This window comes from Nyctereutes procyonoides, unplaced genomic scaffold, assembly GCF_905146905.1.
Source record: "Nyctereutes procyonoides isolate TBG_1078 unplaced genomic scaffold, NYPRO_anot_genome, whole genome shotgun sequence".
In the NCBI taxonomy this organism is placed as follows: domain Eukaryota; kingdom Metazoa; phylum Chordata; class Mammalia; order Carnivora; family Canidae; genus Nyctereutes; species Nyctereutes procyonoides.
In genome coordinates, this window is record NW_026575131.1 from 869,910 (window position 1) to 894,730 (window position 24,821).

At 45.0% G+C, this 24,821-nt stretch overlaps 1 protein-coding gene across 2 annotated transcripts in view; it reads left to right on the plus strand.

The window, feature by feature from the left end:
• Positions 1-301: 301 nt before the first annotated feature.
• CHCHD6 (coiled-coil-helix-coiled-coil-helix domain containing 6) overlaps positions 302-24,821 on the plus strand; it is a 253,389-nt gene continuing 228,869 nt past the window's right edge. For both annotated transcript variants that reach the window (XM_055343379.1, XM_055343381.1), the window contains exons 1-2: positions 302-452; positions 20,955-21,075. In XM_055343379.1, the coding sequence (XP_055199354.1) occupies positions 366-452; positions 20,955-21,075 (208 nt within the window). In that variant the 5' untranslated portion in view covers positions 302-365. The remainder of the gene's footprint in view (positions 453-20,954; positions 21,076-24,821) is intronic.

Here is a 24,821-nt window from a genome sequence, read left to right on the forward strand (position 1 = left end):
CGGGGGGCTCCTGGCCTTTCAACATCGCCCCTGGCTCTGCTTCAAGGGCGACCCTCCCCGGCCTGCCTGCTGCACTCGGACCCGCTCTTCCCACCGTGCGGGCGCCACGCCTCCGCGTGGTCCCTCGGCGACAGACGGGCAGCCCAGGCGGTCCAGACTACAACCCCCACAATGCCCCTCAGGCACGCGCCGCAGGATTGGCTGAGCTGGCAGCGGCGGCCAATAGGACGGGGTCTTGCTGGCTTGTGCGCACGCCGAGTCCCGGGCAGCGCGGGGCGCGCAGGGAGCCGCAGCCCGGCGTCCGCCCGGTTGCTCTGGAGCCGGGTCTCGCGGCCGCCCGCCCGCCCGCCCGCTCTCCTCCTGCCATGGGGAGCACCGAGAGCTGCGAGGCCCGCAGGGTGTCCTTCGGGATGGACGAGGAGGAGCGGGTCCGGGTGCTGCAGGGCATCCGGGTGAGCGGGCCGCCGGCCGGCGCGACGAGCGAGCGCGGCCTGGGCCGGGTGGGCGTGGAGGGCGCGGGCCGGCCTGAGGGGAGGGGCGGGCCGGGAGCGGGCGGGCGCGCCTCGCTCGTTGACCGTCCCGGCGCCGCGGCGGCGAGGCCCGAGGGCCGGGGGATGCCCGGGGCCGCCGTCCGGGAGCGGCGCGTCGGCACGCCCGCTGGCCGAGGCCGAGGCCGAGGGCGAGGGCGAGGGCGAGGGCGAGGGCGAGGGCGGGCAGCGGGAGGCCCCCTTCAGCTGCCGTTGCCCTGGGGCGCACCTGGCTCTCCGCACTGCAGCTCTGCGCCCCAGACGCCTCCAGGCGTGGACGCCGCCGCCGCCTCCGACCTAGGCTCCCCGCCCGTCGACGCCGCAGCCCAGGAGCAGTTAAACGTTGTGGATCCGATCACAAACCCCCCTTGCTCCCCTCACCCCGCCCCGCGGAGGCCTGGCGCAGTCCACCGCCTTCACCCGCCTTCACCCGCCTTCACCCGCCTTCACCCGCCTTCCGACTGCGACTGTGAGGCGTTGGCCTGGTGGGCGCCGAGCGGCCACCTCTGGCCACCTCTGGCCACCTCTGCGTTGGTGGTTTTTACTCCCCCAGCTTTTCCTGGATCTGCCTCTTGTTGGCGGGGTGAGGATCACCTGAGCACTCTTCGGTGGCCAGTCACCTCAAGTAGCCCCCTCCCTCCGTCACACATTGTTTTTCCTAGTAGGCGTCACCATTGGAAACTTGATTATTTACTGTGTTTCCCACCACGTGTAAGCTCCTTGAGGCTAAGCTTCATTTCTGAGTCAAGACTCCATCTCCAGAACCTAGGAGAAGTCTAAAAGCAGCTCACATTCGACTGCTTAGTGGGGACCATGGGTTCCCCTGAGCCCTTTACAGGCGACCTCTCCTTTACTTTTCAGCAGCCCGGTGAGAGAGGTAGAACACTGTCTGCCCATTTTGCAGACTAAGGACAAATTAGACACTGAGAGATGACGTAACTCAGCCCAGGTCAACAAGAGGAAGAGCTGCGATTGAAGCAGGCCAACCCCAGGGCCTGCTGACTGAATGCTGCACTTCATGCACTTGTGCCTGGCACACTGTGGTTTGTAAATGATTGTTGGGTGGCTAAATGGATAAGCCCAGTGAAACAGCGACCAAATCCAAACAGAATGCAGAGCTGAGTATAGGCAAATTAATTAGAGAGTAGCTCAGAAAAAGACATCAGGAGGTCTGACTTCCGGGCAGATGCTTATTAGCTATGTGGCCTTGGGTGAACGACTTCTCTTTTGAGTCTCAATGACCACATTTTAAAGAAAATTAGGGGAGGCTGCATAATCCTAGGTACTGCCTAGGATAAGATGAGGATGTATATGGAAGTGCTTAGAAATGCTTGTGTTTTGTGATGGCCTCTGTTCTTAGTCTAGTCTAGTGCTTAGCACAGTGGGTGCTTGCTAGATGTTATCTAGTCTTGACCGGGCTCGAGAGAAGACAGCATGGGGAGCAGATGGCCCATGTTTGAAGGTTGAGAAGTAGGAGCCTGAACTGGAATTTAGAAGAACACCCTTGGCTCTGTTTGGGGGCTCTCACCTTTGTCACCTGGTATCCAGTGTTTGGGAAGTTTGGAAGGTTAGGTCAGTCAGGGTCTCCTGAGATTCAAGGGGGTCCTTTTGAAGGGGAGTTCCTCTGAGTTGACAGAAGATCATTTTGGGGGCCATCATATCAGACTACTATATTTTGTTTCTAGTGCCCTTAACAATTCTGCAAAGTAGAAGTTCTTGTTAAAGATGGAGAGTCAGGCTTAGAGCTGTTAAAGAATTTGTTCAGGGCGTTACCTGATTGGCTGATGGGACTTGAGTCCAGATCTTTTGAGTGCAAGAAACAGCCTTTTCTCACTACTCCAGGCTCCTTTCCTAAGTAATAGGCAAGGCAGCCTGAAAATTGTGTGTCACAGCCTCTGCCTGTTCTGACGGTACTGGTACCCCACTTGTTTTCTCCCAGAGACTGTTGAAGCTGAAGGGAGCTTTGGTGACTGAATGCTGGGCAGATTCATCAGAGAGAAGAATGACTTGCCCAGAGTATGGCCCCATACTATGAGAGCTCCTTCCTCTCCTTCCTTCCTCTCCTTCCTCTCCTTCCTCTCCTTCCTCTCCTTCCTCTCCTTCCTCTCCTTCCTCTCCTTCCTCCCTCGCACTTGTGTGCCTGGTTTTGGGGAGGGAGATTTGAAAAAGGAAGTGATGGTAATGAAGTGTTTGGTGTAGGGGTTTTTTCTACTAGTAGAGTTACTTGAGGGTTGGGGAGTCCACCTTCTCCTTAAGCAGGCAAGTAAAAATCAGTAGAGATCGTTAGATGAACCAAATGAGAAGTTACTTTAATAGAAGATAGATGCCAGAGAAGAGTATCTGCCCCAGGTTCTTCAGAGAAAGTTAAATATTCTTAAAGACACTCATATTTAATCCCCAGGCCCTGATCTTGGAAAGTGCTCTAGTTTCCTTAAGATTCAGTTCTAGGGCCTTGCTACTTTGCAATTTATTTGCATAAATTTACATATTGAGTTCAAGCCCTAATTCCAAGGAAGGTAAAAGAAATTTAATTAATGCAAAATGCTGCAATTATATTCAACTGCAGTCTTCAGAGCAAGCATGTGTGAAATACATAAAGATTTCATTTTATCCAGTCTATTTAACCTCATCCTCCAATGAGAGAAGGTGCATGCATGGTCATAATGTCCTGTGTGTGCCCACTTTTCCTCCTTGCCCCATGTAAACAGCCATATTTGGTAATACAGATAAAGTTGGTTGCTTTTCAACATGTAGACTCACTGTTCTCCAGCCTTTTCCCCTTCCAACTGCTCAGCTGCCTGCCATTCTTTCCAAGTCACTTCCTGGCCTGCTGCATGATCCTTATGTCCCCAGGCTCATTACACTCTCAGGGCTACATCACATTTACCATTGTCCATTGTTTTCCATGAGGCAAGTTTGGACCACTGCTTTAGGGGAGGACCAAGGAGGATTTAGAAAGATGCACAAGAAATAGTCCCCAAACATGCCATTGCCAGAGAAGCCCTATGCCTGAGCACTGTCCCACTAGCCACCACTTAACCTGTCACCTCAATAAATACGAACACGTTACTTGTTAGGTACTGGGCCTGGCCTTGCAGAGACAGTAAGGGATGAAGCACAAGATCTCGCCCTCATGGAAACCTCAGCCCAGTAGCAGGAACAGACCAAAAGGAAGAAAAAGTCAAAAGAATAAAAAAGCACTGCAAGTGTGCTGAAGGAAACAAAAGTGTGCAAAATAACGGGGACTCCCTGTTGGAGGTGGGACGGCAGACACTGCCACCCTGAGGAAGGGACACTGAAGATGCACCAGAGCCAGGCATGAGAAGTGTGGGCTGAGCTGTGTTTTCTGAGCACTAGCTCAGACCTTCCCCTCGCTGACCTTGTGAGCTGTTCTCCCCATCTCAGATAGGACACAGGTTCAAGGAGGTGAAGTAACCCAAGGTCACAGCTGGTTAGTGGTAGAGCTGGATGCTAGACATTCCAGCTCCACAGGCCATGTACTTGGCAGCCACACTGGGGTTGGGATGTTGAGGCTGAACAGGTGATGGACTCTGAGGGCTGGGGAAGGCTGTCTATATGTTTCCTTGGAGGCAACATTGCAAGTCTATAATTAGGAGTGGCGCTTTGGAAAGATTATTCAGTGATGGTGATTTTTCTTTTTATTTATTTTTTTTTTTTAAATTTATTCATGAGAGACAGAGACACAGGCAGTGGGAGAAGCAGGCTCCACGCAGGCAGCCCAATGTGGGGACTCTATCTTGGATCCCAGGATCATGCCCTGAGCCGAAGGCAGACACTCAACCACTAAACCACGCAGGTGTCCCTCTTTTTTTTTTTTTTTTTAATAGCGTTTTTGAGATGTCTTTTACATGTAAAATTCAACCTTTTGATTTTTAGAAATTTAGAGTTGAGAAACTGTCACCACAATTGGATTTTTTATTTTATTTTATTTTATTTATTTATTTATTTTTAAATTTTTATTTATTTATGATAGGCACACAGTGAGAGAGAGAGGCAGAGACACAGGCAGAGGGAGAAGCAGGCTCCATGCACCGGGAGCCCGACGTGGGATCCGATCCCGGGTCTCCAGGATCGCGCCCTGGGCCAAAGGCAGGCGCCAAACCACTGCGCCACCCAGGGATCCCCACAATTGGATTTTTAAAAAAAAATATTTATTCATGAGAGATGCAGAGGGAGACAGAGACACAGGCAGAGAGAGAAGCTGGCTACTCCTGGGGAACCTGATGCAGGACTCCATCCCAGGACCCCGGGATCACGACCTGAGTCAAAGGTGGATGCTCAACCACTGAGGCGCCCCGGTGTCCCACCACAATTGGATTTTAAAACATTTGTTCAAAAGACCTAAAAAGACCCTTTGTGCCTATTTGCAGTCACTCCCCACTCCCACACCCAGCCCCAGGTAACCACTAATCCTTCTGTTGCTATAAATTTGTTTTTTTCTGGACATTTCATATAAATGCACTCCTGCATCTTTTATGTCTGGCTTCTTTCACTTAGCATAATGTTTTTGATGTTGGCTTGTTGATATAGCATGTTATCAGTAGTTTGTGCCTTTTTATGGGTGAGTAGTGTTTCATTGCCAGGCTCTGCTGCATTTTGTTTATCCAGTCATGAGTTTGTGGACATTTGAATTGTTTCCGGGTCTTCACTGTTAGGAGTAATGTTGCTGTGAACACTTGTATACAAGCTTCTTTTCTGTGTGTGTATGCGTGTGTGTGTGTACATATGTTTTCCTTTTTCTTGGATAGATACCTAAGGGTAGAATTGCTGGGTCATTCAGTCTACGAACTTGGTGAGTTGTTAGGTTTAACTTTTCAAGAAACTGTCAAACTATTTTCTAAAGTGGTTCTACTATTTTACATTCCTACTGGCAATAGATGAGGGTTCCATTTTCTTCATATCCTCACCAACACTTGTTATTGTTTATCTTTTTAATTATAGCCATTCGAATGGGTGGGAAATGGTATTTCATTGTGATTTGAATTTGTATTTCCCAAGTATCTAATCATGTTGAACATCTTTTCATGGCCTTATTTGCCATCCATATATTTTCTTTGGTGAAATATGTATTTGAATCTTTTGCCACTTTTCCTAGGGTTGTCTTTTTATTATTGAGTTATAAGATTTCTTTTGCTGGATACAAGTCCTTTATCATATTATACATTGTAAATATTTTCTCCCAATATATGGTTTGTCTTTTCATTTTCTTAATGGTGTCTTTGAGGTGCAAACATTCGTAATTTTGATGAAGTTTATCATTTTATTAATTGTCCTTTTGGTGTCATAGCTCAGAAATCTTTGCCTAACCCAGGGTTATGGATCTTTTTTCCTATATTTTTTCCTAAGAGCTTTGTAGTTTTGGCTTTTATGTTTAGTTCTATGATACATTTTGAGTTAATTTTTATACATGTTAGGAGGTAAGGCTTTAAATCAGGGGTTGGCAAAGTTTTTCTGTAAATGATTGGTTGGTAAATACTTTCTACTTTGCTGACCAGAAGGTTTTCTCACTGCTACTCAACTCTGTCCTGGTAGCCACAGTCAGTATATAAACAAATGGGTGTGACTATGTTCTAATAAAACTTTATTTATAAAATCAAGTGTGGGGTTAGATTTGGTTCAAGCATTATAATTCATCGAACCTTGATCTAAATCCATCTTTTTTTGCATGAAAAGTCTAAAATTTTAAAACTTTATTTATTTTCAAACTTTATTTCAAACTAGTTGAAAAGACTGCCCTTTCCCCATTGAATTAACTCGGGACCTTTGTGAATATCAGTTGACCGTAAACATAAGGATTTATTTCTGGACTTTCAATTATGTTGACAGTTCTGTTAATCTGTATGCTATATGTCTATCTTTATGCTAATACAGCACTGTCATTATTGTAGCTTTGTAGTAAGTTTCAAAACTGGGAAATACAAAAATACCAGTTTTTTTTGTTGTTTGTTTTTTATTAAGATTGTTTTGGATGTTCTGAATTCTTTGCATTTCCATATACATTTTAGGATCAGTTGGCAACTTCTGTGAAAAAAAAAAAGCATACGAGGATTTTGATGGGGTTTGTATTGAATCTGTTGATTAACTTGGGGGGAATTGTTGTTTTAGCAAAGTGAAGTCCTCTGATCTATGAATATGAAATCTCTATTTATATCTTTTAAAAACTTGTTTCAGCAATGTTTTATACTTTCAGTGAGCAGTCTTACATTTTTTTCCTAAATTTATTTTTTAAGTATTTTATTCTTTTTGATGCTATTATGAATGTAATTATTTTCCTAATTTAATTTTTGAAGTCTTCATTTCTAGTATGTAGAAATATAATTGATTTTTGTGTTTTGATCCTGTATCCTGCAACCTTGCTGAAGTCACATATTAAGTAGTATTTTCCTGTGGATTCCTCGTGATTTTTATATAGGTAGGATCGTGGTGACTGCAAATAAGGAAAATTTTCCTTCTTCCTTTCTAATCTGGATGCCCTTTCTTTGATTTTCTTCCTTTATTGCATTGCCTAGAACCTTCAGTACAGTACTGAATAGAGGTGGTGACAGTGATGCCTTTGCCTTGCTCCTGACCTTAGATAGAAAACATTCAGAGTTCCACTATTAAGTATGTTAGCTGTAAGGTTTTCTTAGTTGCCGTTTATAAGGTTGATGATTTTATCTTTTAATATTCTCAATTCTGTCTTCCTCTCTGTTACTATATTCTGTTTTTTGTTTGTAGTTTCTTGGAGTGCAAAGACTATAAATTTCAGAGTCTGGCTCATTAATAACGTGTGTGTTAGATTACATGCTTGGATTAATGAACTGATGATCCTTCTTTTGCCTAACTGTGATCTTTGACATTTGCACATGAGAATTTTATTCCAAGCTTTAATACAAACTTATCCTAGTTGTATGCAGCAAACTTCCTTTTCACATTGGTATTGCGCAGTGATAAGCTTCTTGAGTCTCAACATGAATGTTGATGCTCCTTATCATATTGTTTTATGTTATATCCTTCACGGGGTTCCGACTCAGTTTTGGATCAGGTCATGATCTCATGTGTTGTGATATCAAGCCCTACCTTAGACTCCATGCTTGGCATGGAGTCTGCTTGAAATATTCTCTCCGCCTGCTCTTCCCTCCATTCTTGCATACGTGTTCTCTCTCTCTCACTCTTACAAGTAAATAAATCTTTATATTACACCCTTCATCTTAGTTGATTGCTTAGAACCAGCTGGTGAGCAAAGTGTCTCAAAGTCCTGACCTTGGACTCTGACACTCAAACCAGTAAGTCTCTCTCCTTATATGCAAGGTGGACCTGTTCAGCATAGGTGCCTTGAAGGAGTTGAATCATAAGTCCTCCCCAGACATCCCCAGCTTTAGCACTCTATCTGGCTAACCATATGGGGGAATTGTAGTTAATGGGGCCACCATAGGAATTGCCAATTTGGAAAGTCAGGAAATGAATGACCAGCTTCCTTACACTTTCCTGTGAATGGTGTGTGGATCTGGATGTCAGGTGCAACAGGCATTGCTGGCACACATTGCGTGCCATTCCTTGGGTGAGGTGCTATCCCAGGTGTTGTTGTTGTTGTTGTTGTTGTTCTTCTTCTTCTTTTTGATGTTGTTCTTTTTGATATTTCCGAAACATTACATCTGACACATGGTGAGAGATACCAGGAAACAAAGTGGAGCCAATTCTGCAGGGAAGCAGAGCACTTTAAGTTTCTCTACCTTTCCACCTTCGGCTGCTGAGGAGTAGAGGATCATCTTAAAGACAGATGAAGACTCGGGTACCTGTGTGTGGACATTTCTTTAGTGCCCTCTATTCATCTGGCTCAGGGGTTCCCAAACTCACTGCGTTTGAGGACAGTAAAGGGCTGTGCATACAACCATGCTATACTTTAGGGGCAGATTTAGCAACTATCAAGGGTTGTTTGAACATCCTTTAAATTTTCTCTTGATAGTACTGTAGTGGATAGTAATGACATTTAAATGGTATAAGAGTTAGGGTGATTTCTACCTTACATTTTTTTTCTGATGTTTGACTATAACCTGTGTGTAAGATGAAATCCCATCCTGATAATGCTCCCTAACTGTGTCACAATATGGTGTTGAAGATCTTTCTCTGTAAAAGTGAAACCTATAAAGTCATGTAAATATAAGGATAGTTGTTAACGCTAACTCTTACTAAGTTCATCTTGGGTCAGTTCCCTCATTTGGGAGGTAAAGATACTGCACCAGAAGCATCTTTGATCCTTCAGGTTTCCAGTCTACCTTTCCCACCTCTTGGTGGGGGGTTACTGCACGCTCTTCTGCAGCAGCTCTGGTTTCCAGATCAAACCTGCTGGCTTACTGTTTCCCTGCCGCTGGTGGAGGCTTCAGAATGTTTCCTAGTTGAGCCCTCTCCCTTCTGCACCTGGCTGTGGCCATTCTCTTTCATTCTCATTCATGAGCTGTTGACTTTTGGATTCTAAATATCTAACCCAGAGGTGTGCCATTGCATATCTCATGGGTGCGTGTAATTCACTATACCCACTGGAACTCACCTGCTGCTTCCCGTCTGCTTCCCTCAGAATCACTTATTTCTTTTTTTTTTTTTTAATTTATTTATGATAGGCACACAGTGAGAGAGAGAGAAGCAGAGACACAGGCAGAGGGAGAAGCAGGCTCCATGCACCGGGAGCCCGACGTGGGACTCGATCCCGGATCTCCAGGATCGTGCCCCGGGCCAAAGGCAGGCGCCAAACTGCTGCGCCACCCAGGGATCCCTGAATCACTTATTTCTTATGCTACCGATGGCTCTAGCCAGCCAGTCCCTCAGCCAGAAAACTGGGTCCCATGTTCCTTTTTTTTCTCTACATTTAATGACAGATCTTGCATTTTCCCTTCTATTTCTTTGTTTTTGCCTCTCTTTATCCTTGCTTACCCTTTATATTTTTCTGGTCCATTCCATCTTCCCTTGACCATCTGATAAATTGTTTCTTTTCCCAAAAGACTTGCCTCCCACCAATCTATACCTCCTAGTGCTAGCAGGGTAATAAAAAAAAAAAAACCCATAAATTTTACTTTTGAACAGGTTTCAGGCAAATGGTAATAAAATTCAGGCAGTTCCAAAGGAGGCACATAGGGAAAAAGTTCATCTCCCTTCCCACTTGTTTCATCTGACTTGCCCTCTGAGGCAGTCACCCTTACCAGCTGGGTGCATCGGTGATTGTGCAGAGTTAAAGCTAATTATGCCACTCCCTTGGGTTAAAGGCACATTCTGGGGCCTGGCTTATGGTGCCCTCTGTGGAGGGGGGGCGCTACTTGCTGCCTTTCATTCCCATGTCGGCTGGGAAGACACCTGCTCCTGCTGCACTTGGAACTGCTTCGTGCTTCTGTGCCTGTGGTTCTGTTCTTTGCACTATTTTCTCTTCCTGTGACTGGCCAAATTCCTTGTCATCCTCAGGTCCTATTCAGGTGTTACCTTCTGAAAGTCACCCTCAGTGATGTCACTCACTCACTCTGGATTGTCCCTGTCCTGGGTCTTGAGGACTTGGTGCTCACCTCCCAGTACTTACTGCTTGGGCAGAGCTAATCTCTTCCTTGCTTCCTCCCTTGCTGCTCTGTGAGTCAGGGGTCCTATCTGTTGTTTTTCTGTCCCCAGTACCTAGCCCAGAGCTGGTTTATCTTACTCCAAACCGTAAGTCCAGAAACTTTGTGGTATTAATTGATCTGAATTGATTGCCAACATTTGAAACTTGGAGGCTTTATGTAAATCCAATTTTTAGCTCTTTGGGGGAAAAACTGGAAGTCTAGTCCACATTCCCATATGGCGATACTTTCCTGGAGGTGCAAGGTAGCTGCCCTCTTCAGGGGGCCTAGACTCTCATCACTGTCCCCACCATGTTGTCCTTGCACTTTTTTTTTCCCCTACCAGGCCCATTCTATTAATTTTGTCACTTGCCTCATGCCTGTGGACATTTGTATTTGCCATGCTTGGTGTAGGAGGTCTCCAAGGGCTCTTCTTGTTCTGACATTCTGGGATTTAAATCTGTGGTTAGCAGCCGGTGGATCTAATTTCAGCTCATAGAAAGCTGAAAGACTAGTGAACGAAATCTCCAAGGCAACAGCTTTAGGCAAGGAGAGGAATCTTTTTAGAACCACAAGATTGGGCAATGCCTCCACAGGGATTGGGATGTCTAAGGCATCAGGAGCCACTGACAGACCTGACTTTCCTGCAAGCTCATTCTTCTGGAAACTGCCTCAGGTGCTCAGCCTGACTGGAGAAGCCTTAGGCCCAGCTTGGACAGGGTGGTGAACCGCAGGTTATCTCCTGGCACCCAGCGGATCCTCAGTGTTGTCCCGAATGGTCTTGGCCATGGCTGTGCAGGCCTGGTTGCTGCGGACTCACAATAAAGCCTTGGGCGAGCTGCTTCTCTGCACCATACCTTCTCCATCTTTACTTGAGGAGGATGTCACCTCTCCTGCCTGAAAGGGAGCTGGGGCTGTGAACTCATTTGGTGAACATCAAAGCATTTGCTAATGTAAAGAGTAATGCTTAGGAAGCTACTTCTCACATGTGTCTTGATGAGTAACATGTTAAGACTAAAAAAGTGCTAATTTTCATATTGCCATTCTCTTAATTTAAGTAAGCTGTTTTGTGAGTCCATATGTGCTCCCCCCCCCCACTCCCTACCTGGGGACTCAATAACGTATCATCAGTTTTATTTTTCTTGAATTGGCCATTCTGAGGACATGGTTACTTGCCACATCAGAGTGGATCTGTATTACTGCCTTCACTCATGCACGTATCACTGTTAGGTGCCCAGGGTTGGGATCTGTGTCTTGGCCCAGGCATTTAAGACTTCCTTTGATCTTCGGTGGGTTGTTTCACCTCCCTGACTCCAATTTCTTCATCTGTAAAGTGGAAGTACGTTTAGCCCGGGGTCTAGCAAGCCCTTGGAGCTTGCTCAATGGATATTAGGTAGGCTGTACGTGGCGTTATCTCTGAACAGGAGCTCCGACCCCACTCCTCCATCTGAGTTCCTCTGCCCCAGCTGAGCTTTGTTTCCCCATTCTGGAGTAGGAGAGCGTTCTATCCCCTCTCTGGGCACTGATGCCAGGGATTCCCTCATTCCTTTCTCCACAGGCAACCTCTTTGCAGCATCCTGTGTAATGTGTTGATTTGCCTGGGGGACAGAGCTCCCTGAATGGATTTCAAATGAGGCACACACACTTACAGAGTGGTTCTCTGCTCTGCGAGGGTGCCTCCCTCTCCAGTGAGCTGGGCCTGGGTCTTGCTGTCATCTTTCCCTTGTTTTTCCTTTAAGACTTCTTGCAAAATGCATCTTATTTTTAAATTCCAAATGTTCATAATTTCTCATGAATCCTTTCAGGCTTTTTCCAAGCCTCCATATACAAGCACACCCTTCCTTTTTATAGCCCAAATGAGAACATAGTGCATATACCACTTTGTAAATTGCTTTTTTCACTTGCCCTGTTCATTAAGATGCCAGATCTCTGGTTACTTCACTTGTGTGGAGTCTTTTGCAACCCCCACACCCCCACTGCCCCAACTCCTACAGAGATTACACTTCCTAGCCCTCTTGCTTCTCATGTGCACTGTTTGTGGCAGCGACCCTGGCTCTAGCTCTTTGTCACCTCAGCCCTTCTTGCTGCTTTGCCAGGGTATTCTATATGAAGAGGAGATTGTGACTGAGGCCCTGCCTAGAAAGCATCAGCGGCTGATTGCTGAAAAAAAAATTCCATTTTCCTTATCTTGTCATTCAAGGCCCTCACTGGGTGGAGCCTGCCAGCCCTGCATGTCTTACTCCCTTCATGGACCTGCCCTCGGTCATGCTGAACCTCAGACTTCTCCCTCTGTGCCTTCTGTGTGTCCTTCCTTTCCAGAACACCCCTCGACTCCTAGCCCTGTCTGCGGTCATCTGTTCAGGCCCATCTCAGGCTGCCTCCCTTCCCACTGACACTTAGGTTCCTTCTGGAGAGCTCCTGGGTGTGCAAACTCAACTTCTGTCGCCTGACAGCTTGGCAGCTCTGGGCCTTCGCCCTACTGGGCCCCCATCTGACCATAAGCTCTTGGAGCACAGAGTTCTTGGCCTTAATATCTTGACATACTCTGTTGTAGTAGCTTAGTGTTATGGACCTGGGCCTTTAATAAATATTTCTTTAGTTCATGTGTTTTGTTTTTTTTTTTTTTAAGATTTTAATCATTTATTCATGAGAGACACAGAGGCAGAGACCTAGGCAGAGGGAGAAGCAGGCTCCATGCAGGGAGCACGATGTGGGACTCGATCCTGGGACCCTGGGATCACACCCTGGGCCGAAGGCAGATGCTCAACCGCTGAACCACCCAGGCATTCCTAGTTCATGTGTTTAACAGATATTTGAGCATGTCCAGTGTGCCTGGCACTTGCTAGGCACTCGAGATACAGCAAGGGCAAAACAGTCCCATGGAGCTTGTGTTCTGGTGGGATGATGGCAGGTGGGTGGTCACAGGTGCATTATGTTCTGTGGCTAGCAAGTGAGGAGAAATGAGGCTGAGGAAAGGAGAGAAGGAGTGATGGCAGGATTCTGGCTTCAGACAGGGTCGTCAGGAAAATGCAGGAAGTTGCCCTTTTGTGACTAGTGTTCTGTGGCTTAGCAATCCTGGCTCCTCTGCCTTTCATTGCTTTTGTGGTAGTTGTCCTTTTGGGGTGGGGGGAGGACCTCCTGCCTCTGAGTTCCTTTTCCCTGCTTTTGTCAGGGGCAGCATCCCTTTGCTCCCACAGCCCACCAACAGAGTGGTTCAGGAGCCTGGCATCCTGCTGTGCGGTGGAGCTTGCACCCTGGGAACTTCCTGATAGGGGTGAGTGCTTTAACTACTTTGTGCCTTGGTTTCCTCAATTGGAAAGCAGGCATTAAACTGTGAGTATTAAAGAGGTGGTCTGTGCAGAGTGAGTGCTGGCTGCATGTCACGGTTGGTATTAGTAGGCATCATGACTTGTAGTTCTTGTGACTCTGATCTGCTCTGGTATATTGTGGCCGCAGAACAATACTCCTGGTATCATTCTTCCATCAGAAATGGGGAATACCCATGTGTGTTCTGTGAAGCAGCACCCTGCTCCCCAGCCTTCTAGTTGTGAGGTGGCCGCATGACTTAACTCACAGACCTCTTTCTCCCTCTTTGGGAACTTGCCTATAAATTCAGTGCTTTTGGGTAAGGGAAGCCATCATGGGGTGATGATCAGTAGGAGGTGGGGCCTGGTTTCCCAGCCATGTTTGCTACTATGGAAGTTATGAAGTCTCTGTCCATGCATGCACTCGACAGAGGTCTGACTTGGCTGTCTATGGCTGCCCACCCACTACCATAGAGCTGGTGGAGGGTGGTGGGCTGGAGAGGGGAGGAGGTTGTCACTGGAGACTTGGGGAGGCATCAGGCACCTGTGCCACAGTGGAGGCAGGACAAGGCCCCCTCCTTGTAGTCCCCATGGCACTCTAGGCTGAGCGCAGGTTCAGGTTTGAGCCACTCACTGTCAGAATGGTGAGTGCTTTAAAAAGAATATGCTCAATTTAATTTTGTGCCGATTATGGAAGAAGAGGGAAGAAGCCTGCTCAAGGTCACAGAGCTGCACATGGACTACTCAGTGTATAGTACATGGCAGCTGTTAACCATCATTATTGTTATTGATTAGTTTGTGCATTTTTGCACACCCAGTATGTTCCTAGTATGGGTGATAATTAGTATTTGTAAACCACTTTAATGTTTCCTGTAATAGCTGATATTGGTGGTTGACTTCGTGCCGACTGCTTTGTGTGGATTGTTCCATTTAATCCTCGCCACAGCCCCACAGTCTGGACCATTAATTATTTCCATCTCACAGATGATGAAACTGATTTACGGATATGAAGTCCCCCACCCAAGGTCATGTAGTTAGTGAGTGGCTTAGTTGGAATTCAAACCCAGAACTGCCTGACCCCAAAGCGTTGAGCTCCCGAGCCATAGATTGTAATCAGTCCAGCTTCCAGAGGCCCTCATTTTGTAGGTGAGAGACATGATGCTCAGAGAAGCCAAAGAACTGAGTCCAGGCCACACAGTGGAGCACAGGTAGTGCTCCTTTTCCTCACACTGCTGTGGATGTGGCCCTCTGTCTCTTGACCACAGAGGACCCTGTTTAGCTGCCTCTCATGGCACAGTGACCAGTGGGCCTTTGGCACCGAGCTCCCAGACCCGTCTGGCTCCGGAGGCCTCCATTCTGGTTCTGTTGGTATAGGGAGCATTGCCCAGATGGTGTTTATTCTCACATGACGACTGTGTGTATATGTATATTTGTTGATTAAAATATTACTTGCTGTATTTTGTAGCAACATTAAAAAATATTACAAATCTTCTACTGCCAACAAGAAGCTTGCCAATGTTTTCCTTAACCCCTCACTCACCAAGTAGTGCGGTTTAGTGGATGCCCCCAGGCTGGGCTGAGGATATTAGAACCTCTGACTCACCTGTGTAGAACCCCTCATAGTTTCCTGGGTCTTTGGATCAAATTTTGGCTTCTTATACTGGTCTGCCAGGGCTTGTGGTCTTGCTTTTGCCTGCCTCCTTGGCCTGGTCATCTGGTCCCATCTTCCTTCTCACACACTGGCCTTCTGTTAGGCACTTGGATGTTCCAGACTCCATTCTTCTCAGAGGCTTTGCATTTACTCGGTGCCTCTGCTTGGGGCTAGATAATTTTCTCCGGAATCTCAGCATGTACGTGTGGTCAGGACCTCCTCATTTGGGGTGGAAGTATTAATATTAGTGTTCTCACCTCTAAGGGGCCTTCCCCAGTGCCTGTGGCTTCCTGAACCACCCCCTACCCCCCCCCTGCAGTTCTGTATTTTAATCTTTCCTAGAACTTGTCACCTAACATGCTTCACTGATCTTTAAGACACATGTTTTAATATCTCTGGAATAGGATATTGTATAATAGGTGGAAAATTAATTTCATTGGTGTCTTTTTCTTCGGGTTATATGAAAATAACAGTGTGATTTACAATTGGTGGTGTCTTAGGTTGGATGAAATAAGATGCAAAATAGTTTACTTGTTTATTGTCTCACTTCCCATGAGAATGTAAGCTCTATGAAACAGGGACCGTGTCTCTTTCACTGCCGTTTTGTCGCTGTTTCTTTTCACCTACGGTTTCTCAAACATTGCTGTCACACAGTGGATGCTTACTAAGCAGATACTTGATGAAGGAGAATGGATTGTAGTTATGGTGCCCTGGCTAGTCGCTGTACTGCCGTGGTCGGCTCTTTGTGGGCAGTGCATGCTCTTCCTGGTCATGTGGAACCTGCTCTTCCTCCTACAGAGAGGATTGAGGTATTACTAGCCCGCAGCTGCCCCTTCATGCACACCACGTCATTGATGCTTCGTCCATACCCATATGGATTCCAGGACCACCCAGGACTCTGTTCCCTCAGGACATATACCTGCATCCCCTGTCCGTCAGAGGACTGGGGCGTCTCATAGAATCCACTTGTAGATGGAGGAAGGGGAGCGGTGCCCCACGGTGTGCTGGTAAAAGTTTAACACCCAGATCTCTGCCCAAGAAAGGGCCCTGATGTATAATTATTTCCCAGTTTCTGTGGTGGAAATGCTCTTCATCATGGCCAATTTCAAGCTGCTGTCTGAAGTCAACCAGCTTGCAGAATTCCTGGAAATTGAAAAATCAGCTCTTCTGGTTCCAGTACACCATTGGGACACCCAAATCTTTTCCTGCAGCCTGTGTTCACTGTTGAGTGCCAGCTCCATGTGCGCCGCCTGCCTGCAGAACATTCCACGTCAGCCATGCTGTCACCTTACACCCAGCGTGGTATCCCACGTTGGCCCTCTGTGCAGCTAATTTGAGCAAGAAATGGTGTGCTGCGCTGTAGAGCTACCCCTCCGCTTTCTAACTTATTTCAGGTCTTAGTTACTGCAGCCCTAATAGAGGAGTGAGCCAATGGACTGTTGGGGCTCTCTCCCTGTTTTCATCTGAGATTTCATATTTACATTCCAGCTCATTTGCTGCTTTTTCAAGATAGTCTCTTCTAGATTTCCCTTTCCTGGCATTCTCATATTTTCCCACTAACTACAGATCAAAGATCTTTTTTTTTTTTTAAGATTTTATTTATTTATTTGAGAGAGAGAGAAAGTGAGAAACAGCATGGGTGGAGAGGGAGGGGCGGAGGCAGAGGGAAAAGCAGATTCCCTGCTGAGCAGAGAGCCTGATGTGGACATGGGGCTCAATTCCAGGTCCAGGACCCCGGGGCCATGACTTGAGCTGAAGGCAGATGCTTAAGTGAGCCATGAGGTGCCCCTCACAACTTCTTTTTCTTTGCACTCTGCTTTGTTCTTTACTGAGGCCTGCTGATGCCACAGGCCCTTGTCACTTCGTGACTGAGGTCCTGCTTCCCACTCCATGTGCTCTCTTATAGCACTGCTGATCATCCTCTAAGAACACAGTATATATTTTTTCCTGGTTCTGAAACTTTCAGCAATGCCCTACAATTGTTGGAGCCTTTCTGCTTGACTTTGAAGCTTCTCTTAGTACTGGCTTCATCTAAGTCCACCTTTACAGCCCACACCTTCCAAAATAAACTTCCAGCTGCGTGCACACTGGTCTCTGATTGTTTGTGCCTCTTTTCTCTGTGCCCTGCCCTACACTGTGTGAGATGCCCCCTGGTCCCCCAATACACTGTAGCATCTGTTCTGTTGAATCCTGCTCTCACCCTTAGGAACCCACACAGGCGTACCTTTCTTGGGATACCCTGTTTTTTGCTGAGTAACATCCTATCTAGATTATTCATTTTTGTCTTTGGTTCTCTTTTTATTTGTAGCAGTTTTTTGAGATACGATTCACAAACCATACAACTTAGCTATTTAAAGCATATAATTCAGTGATTTTTAGAATTTTCACAGGTATGTGTAGTTATCATCACAATAATTTTTAGAGCATTTTAACCAAGCCCAGGGCAATCACTAATCTACTCTTTATCTTTAAAAGTTTGCCTATTTTGGACATTTCAAATAAGTGGAGTCATACAACATGTTGCCTTTTGTGGCTGGCTTATTTCCCTTAGCATGATGGCTTCAGGTTCATTCATTTGGTAGCACGTATCAGTATTTCATTCTTTTTTTTACAGCCAAATAATGTTCCATTGTGCAGATAGACCAGATTTTACTTATTCATTCATCAGTTGATGAACATTTGGGTTCTTCACACTTTTTGGCTATTATGGATAATGCTGATAGGAGCATTCATGTACAAATTTTTGTGTGGATATGTATTTTCATTTCTCCTGAGTTGATATCTGGGAGTGGAATTGTTAGATCAAATGGTAACTCTCTACTCAACCTTTTGAGGGACTTCCAGACTGTTTCCACATTGCTGTGGAACTTTATATTGCTATCTGCAATGTATGGGGGTTCTGATTTCTCCATATCCTTGTCAACACTTGTTACTATCTGATTTTTTAAAAAATTTAAACTAAAATTAAACTTTATAATTTATAGTACATTGTTAGTTGCTGTGTAGAGTTCAATAATAATTCATTAGTTGCATATAACACCCAATGCCCATCATATCATATGCCCTCCTTAATGCCCATCACCCAGTTACTCCATTCCCCCCATCCACCTTCCCTCCAGCAACCCTTAGTTTGTTTCCTATAGTTAAGAGTCTCTCCCTCTCTGATTTTTCCCTCCTTTCCTCTATGATCCTCTGTGCTCTTTCTTATATTCCACATATGAATGAAACCGTATGATAATTGTCTTTCTTTGATTCACTTATTTTGCTCAGCATAATACCCTCCAGTTCCATCCATGTTGACATAAATGGTAAGATTTCATCCTTTCTGATGGCTGAGTAACATTCCGTTGTATTTATATACCACATCTTTATCCATTCATCTATTGATGGACATCTGGACTTTTTTCACAGCTTGGCTATTGTGGACACTGCTGCTATGAACATTGGGGTGCAGGTTCCACTTTGGATCTCTACATTGGGGCAAATACCTAGGAATGCAATTGCTGAGTCATAGGGGAGTTCTATTTTAACTTCTTGAGGAGCCTCCATACTGTTTTCTGACTTTTAATTATAACCTTCCTAGTGGGTATGAAGTGGTATCTCATTGTTTGAATTTGCGTTTCTCTAATAAATGATGATATTGAGCATCTTTTCATTTGCCTATTGGCCATTTGTATATCTTTCTCAGAGAAATATCTGTTCAGATATTTTTTGTTCATTTTAAAAATTGAGTTATTTTTCTTTGTATTATTGAATTGTGGGGACTCTTCATATATTCTAAATACATATCCCTTGTCACGTGTATGACAGTATATTGTCATATAAATATTGCAAATATTTTCTACCATTTTGTAGGTTGCCTTTTCACTTGCTTTATTATATCTTTTGGTACATAAAACTTTTTAATTTGGATGGAAGTCCAAAATATCTAATTTTCTTTGGTTGCTTGTGCTTTTGGTGTCGTATTTTTTTTCTAATTTTTTATTTATTTATTTATGATAGTCACACACACACACAGAGAGAGAGAGGCAGAGACACAGGCAGAGGGAGAAGCAGGCTCCATGCACCGGGAGCCCGACGTGGGACTCAATCCCGGGTCTCCAGGATCGCGCCCTGGGCCAAAGGCAGGCGCCAAACCGCTGCGCCACCCAGGGATCCCTTTGGTGTCGTATTTACAAATGCACTGTCAAAGCCAAGGCCATAAAGACTGACCTCTATATTTTATTTACCCTTATGTTGTTTTAGCTCCTACTTTTAAGTCTCTGATCCTTCTTGAGTTAACTTTTGTATATGGTGTGAGGTAGCTGTTCAACTTCTTTTGCATATCAAAACCCAGCTGTACCAATACCTTGTCAATCAATTGAGATATATAGGTTTATTTCTGAATTCCCAGTTCTCTTCCACTGCAGTGTATGCTTGGTGTTCTCCTATCCTATATCACTAATTAGCTATTTGATTTGCATTTATTTGAAGTACTAGAGGGACGCAGTTGTTATTATAATCTTTTGTTGCTAAAAAATGTTCATGGTAAACAGTTAAAACACAGAAGTGCCAAAGTGAAAGTCCTACCCCAGCTGCTTTGGATCCCACTTCTAGGACGACATAACTGTCGTGTTTCCTATGTAGCCTCAGTGATGTTGGCTTCTGACCAGATACATATATCTGTGTATATGCATATATGTGAAAATTCAGATGCACGTTCACATTTGTGAATGTACACATGCACAATACTGACATATTTATTTGTGTTTGTCTGCATTTTTATAATTGCATATCTCTTTTCACAAAATTGAGCTAGATAAAGGATTCTATGACTTTAAAAAATCATGAGGAAATCCTATACATCCCTCCATGTCAGTTGTACACATTTTACCTCATCCTTTCTTAATGGCTACATAATATTTTATAGAAGGTGTACACCATCATTTCTTCAGCCAGTTCCTTATTGTTGCATATTGATGTTTTCTCCTTTTTTCTTGCTATTCCATTTCTGCTGTGTATATGTGGGAGCACTTTTCTCGGTGGGATACCTGAAAGTGGAGTTGCTGATCCTGGCTTTTGTCTTAAAGTCATTTTTAACGTTTTCCCCTCCACTGTGCTTTATGATGCCTTACACATATTAGATACTTAATAAATATTTACTGAAGTGAACTTTTAAGGGTTTTACTCTGGGTTTATCCCTAGCTTGCTATTTCATTTCAGTAAACTGTTTTATGACACCCTCATGCCTATTTCCCTTCCTCTGAAGTGAATGAAAGTGTTGGTTACCCAGTCTTCATTAGGGAGAACTGTGTTGGAATGAGTCAAGCAGTGTTGTGATGTCTACCCTGTGTGTGGTGCTGGGAATATACAGAGAGGAGGTTGCCCCAGCCCTTAAGGTATTTGCAGATTTTTTAGGATGAGGCCGGTAGGATGTATGACACTTCCCTAAGAGACACATGTATTATGATGGGTACTGTCAGGAAAGATCACATGGAGGAGGGACACTGAGATGCTCTCAAATGAAGGGGAAGCTTTAAACAGGTGGATGTCCTGGGGGTGGATGTCTGCTAGTGGTTCTTGGCTGAGGAACAGCATAATGGATGCAGAGGAGGTGAAGAAAGTGATTCTCTGGAGTGTAGGGTATGTGCGGGCAGCAGCAGGAAACAGCTGGAGGGCCAGTGGGGACATGCTGTGGTTGACCTTGAATCCACACAGGGCTTTGGCACTAATCTGCTAGGTATTGGGCCACTTTGAGAGGCTTTTAAGTGGAATTATATTGTTGAAGTTCGTCTGGAGAGAGTGATGTGCTCTGTCAACCGGGGTCATGGATAAAGGGGTATCTTCATTTCTAGAGGTTTCTGTGATATAACTTTTTCCCCGTCCTTCTCTTCCCATCCCTCAATTCTTCCCTTAGCTGTCTGAAAATGTGGTTAACCGCATGAAGGATTCCAGCCAGCCTTGCAAAGCTGGGCAGTCAGCTCCCCCTCCTGCCCCTCCATCTTCTACATTTGGCAACTCTAAAGGCCCAGAGAAAGGTATGGTAGATGGCAGGGAGTCTGTGGAGGGTGGGAATGGGGTGTGAAAGGAATGACAAACAGCCTTCCTGTCAGAACAGATTTGACAGCTAATGTGGCTTGTGTTTGTTTCTGGGTGATGTAAGCACCTCCTTTCTGATAACTGCTTTTCAGGAGAGTGTGGCTTTCCTGTGTGATAGACACTGTCTGCTATGATGAAAGAACCCCATTTAGTCAGAGTGCCTACTTGTGACTGGGGCCAGACTGTTTGAGTTTCTCAGTATGTAACAAATGAAGTAAAAGGGCTTGGTAACTCAGGGCTTGGAAGTTGCTGTTAAGGATCCCTAAGAGACACATTGCCATTACTGTTTGGTATGGTTCCCAGAGTATTAGGGATTTATGTGAATTGGACCAGCCTGGGGGAATTGAGTTGATGACTTGAGCATTGACCTCAGCACCTTTAACTGAACCCTTATATCAAGTGATCCTGACCTGGCTTCTGGGACAGTTCACCGTGGGCTTCTAGCAAGGCCTGCCACCCCGTACCTTTCAGGGGTTCCTTTTTGCACCCATGCCGGGCTCAGACTTTCATTTGTTCCCTTCTCTGTGGGGTCCATGACAAATTAAGAAATTTGTGCTTTTCTCCAAACAGCGACTTTCAGCAAACACAAAGGAATGAAACAATTTTATTTTATTTTATTTTTAAAAATATTTGTTTGTTTGTTTGTTTATTTATTTATTTATTTATTTATTTATTTATTTATGAGAGAGAGAGAGAGAGAGAGAGAGAGAGAGAGAGAGAGAGGCAGAGACACAGGAGGAGGGAGAAACAGGCTCCATGCCAGGAGCCCAACGCGGAACTCGATCCCGGGACCCTAGGATCACGCCCTGGGCCAAAGACAGGCGCCAAACCGCTGAGCCACCCAGGGATCCCCCTAATGAAACAATTTTAAAAAGGATATAAGATATTTTAAGATATTACAAATAAGGATAGTCCTTGGAGCAGCTGCTATTCTAGCCAATAAATACTTGTTTATAAGAATCTGGGTCTTTTGTCTATCAACCACAGCTTGTCTTTTCTGCCAACCTTCCTTATTAGGTTGTAAGACTGTAGAAGGCAGAAGTTGTATCCTGTCCAGTCAGCATTTACTATCTGCTGGTCTGGGATCAGGACAAGTGCTTCATGCTGGTCGTGTACAGCGATGCATAGACAGGGATGCCTCCCTCATGGTACACACAGCTCTAGTTAAGGAGCCAGATGTATAACCCTGTAGGTTATGTGTATCATGATGAAGCAACACTAGAAGCATGACAATGGCCAGGGTAACACAGAGGAGTGACTCATTATTTTAGGGAGGGGCTTCAAGAGGAAATGATGGTTAAACTGGATTTTGAAAGATAGAGCAATGGTAGATAAGCAATTTAGGCTTGGTGAACAGCATAAGTACAGTCCCCAGAGGTGTGGCATAGTCTGGCCTATATGGGGCCCTAGGAATGATTTGCTATCTCTGGAATACAGAGTATAAGAAAAGGAGAGCTCTTGAGGTGCTGCTCAGGGCCCAGGCTACAGACCTCTACAGAGGCCAGAGACCTCTGCATGCATCCTTAAGGCTGGAACTCCAGCCAGGCCTTCTACCAGCTTGCCACTGTATGGTCTGCCCCAGGGCTTCCTGAGCATCACAACCAGTGGGTACCTGGGTTTGGACCCACCCTGAGATCTTTTTGAATATCGATCAGTGAAGGGGCAAATGAGATTCTTGAACCCTCATAAGATGCTCTTGTCTTTTAAAAAGAGGGGTGGCTCCCCACAATATCTCTAGCAACTGACAAGAAGGGGGGTTGAAGAGGGCTCTCACTTAACCCAGTGCACTTGAATAAATTGAATTAACTGGTGAGAGGGAGAAAGTGATGAAATAAGCAAAGAAGGCCAAAATCTGTCATGCATATGTCAGCTTTAGCTTCAGAAGATGAAAGAAAAATTGGTTTCATTTTGGTTAAGTTTCAGCAGTTTAAGGAGCAGGAATGGTGGTTCATTTGTCATTTGGGTGTAGTTATAACTATTTTTCTGTTTAAGTGATTGTGAATTTGAGTTTCTGAGTCCTGGAGAATAGTCAGCATAAATGGGCTGTCGTGAAGTTGACTAATTTTAAGATATTTTTACTCTTAAAATTGGTGTTTGCTTTTATTTTAGTGATGAAACAAGATTAGAAAAAGTTAAAATTAAATCCTTATGTCACATCGTACCTCAAAATAAATGTCAGAGGAAATAAAAGATTTAAATGTAAGAATTGAAGCCATAAGAGTACAATAATAGTACATAAGGGTAAAACATGTAGACTTTCTAAGCACTCCATCAACTGAAGAAACCCTAAATTAAGAAGAAAAGTGGGAAATCTAACTATAAGAAATTAGACAATTTAGAAAAAAATAAATGAAGAATGAATGATAAACTAGGGGACTATAACATGACAGGGTATTAGCAGTCCTAATATAGAGAGTTCTTAAAGATCTTTGACAACTCAATAGAAAATGCATATGAATGGTCATAAACCTGTGATGAGATTTTCCACTTTGCTAATAGTGAAAGACACACATTAATGAGTGTTACCAGGGGGAAGGGAAATGGGCAGGCTCCTACACACAAGGTGGGAGTGTGGGTTAGTGCCACATTTTCTACGTTACTTTCGTAGCTATGAAAAAAGAAAATTGTTTGAAAAGCTAAAGTAAATATGATAAATTACATCTCAATAAAGCTGTTGTAAGTAAACATATAAAAACGGGGCATATCTCAAAGTAAAAACTCAGCAGTGGTTTACTATTTTTTTTTATTCCCATTTGAGAACCCAGTGTGTTACCCAGGAACACTTAGGTATGCCCTCCTAGCCAGGCAGAGCACTGCTGTGCCCATCCTTCTGTGAGAGGTGGTCTGAAAGCCTAAGACATAGGATGATTGCATTTGGAAGTGCCTTCCTGAAGGGTTGAGTTCTGGAGCCTTTGAGTTCAATGTGCTTTAAAAGGTCTTGGCAGTGGAATAGCAAATCCTCACATACTCTCTCACAGAGCCTGGTTCTTCTGCAGTATTTTTGCGCAGTTCTAGGCACTGCTACTTTAGAAACCTGTGATGGAGGGGTAGGATGTTTGGCCAAGGCCATGGAAAGTGTTGTGCTTTGGCTGAAAGGCTGTGGGGAGAGGGGAGTAGCAAAATCTTCAGTGTCACTAAGTGGTGGAAAGACTAGAGTAGACTGGGTTTGCTCAAAAATCACTGAGTTCATGGCCATCAAAAGGGAACCTTATAACAACTTAAGAGCCCAGTAACATTAGAGGTGATGCAGATCAACTGATAGCTAAGTTTCCATTAATATGTGGTGTTTGCCACTTTCAGGGTTAGAAATCTGTAGAATGGGCTACTAAGGGAAACACCCCCACCAAACCCCCACCAAAACAGAGACCCTGGAGGCTGTCCTTTGAGCATGAAGCAGAGCAGTGGGTATGCTCAGCCTTTCAAGGCTTGTGTTTGGGAGATGACCTAGATTCCAGGTGATTGTAGAGTGAGGAGTGATGGATTGGTAGCACTGCACTCAAGTGGCTGTGCCTGCTGCCTGCCCTACACAGTGAACTGTCCTGGTGCAGGATGAGGAAGCAGATGGGCCTTTGGGCTGCACCTCTTTGACTGGCTGGATCAAAGATGTGTTCTGTGTCTGTCTGTGGGGGACATCCATCCAGGGATGTACGCTCCTGAGCCCTTTCCTGGATGACTGCCATGCCTT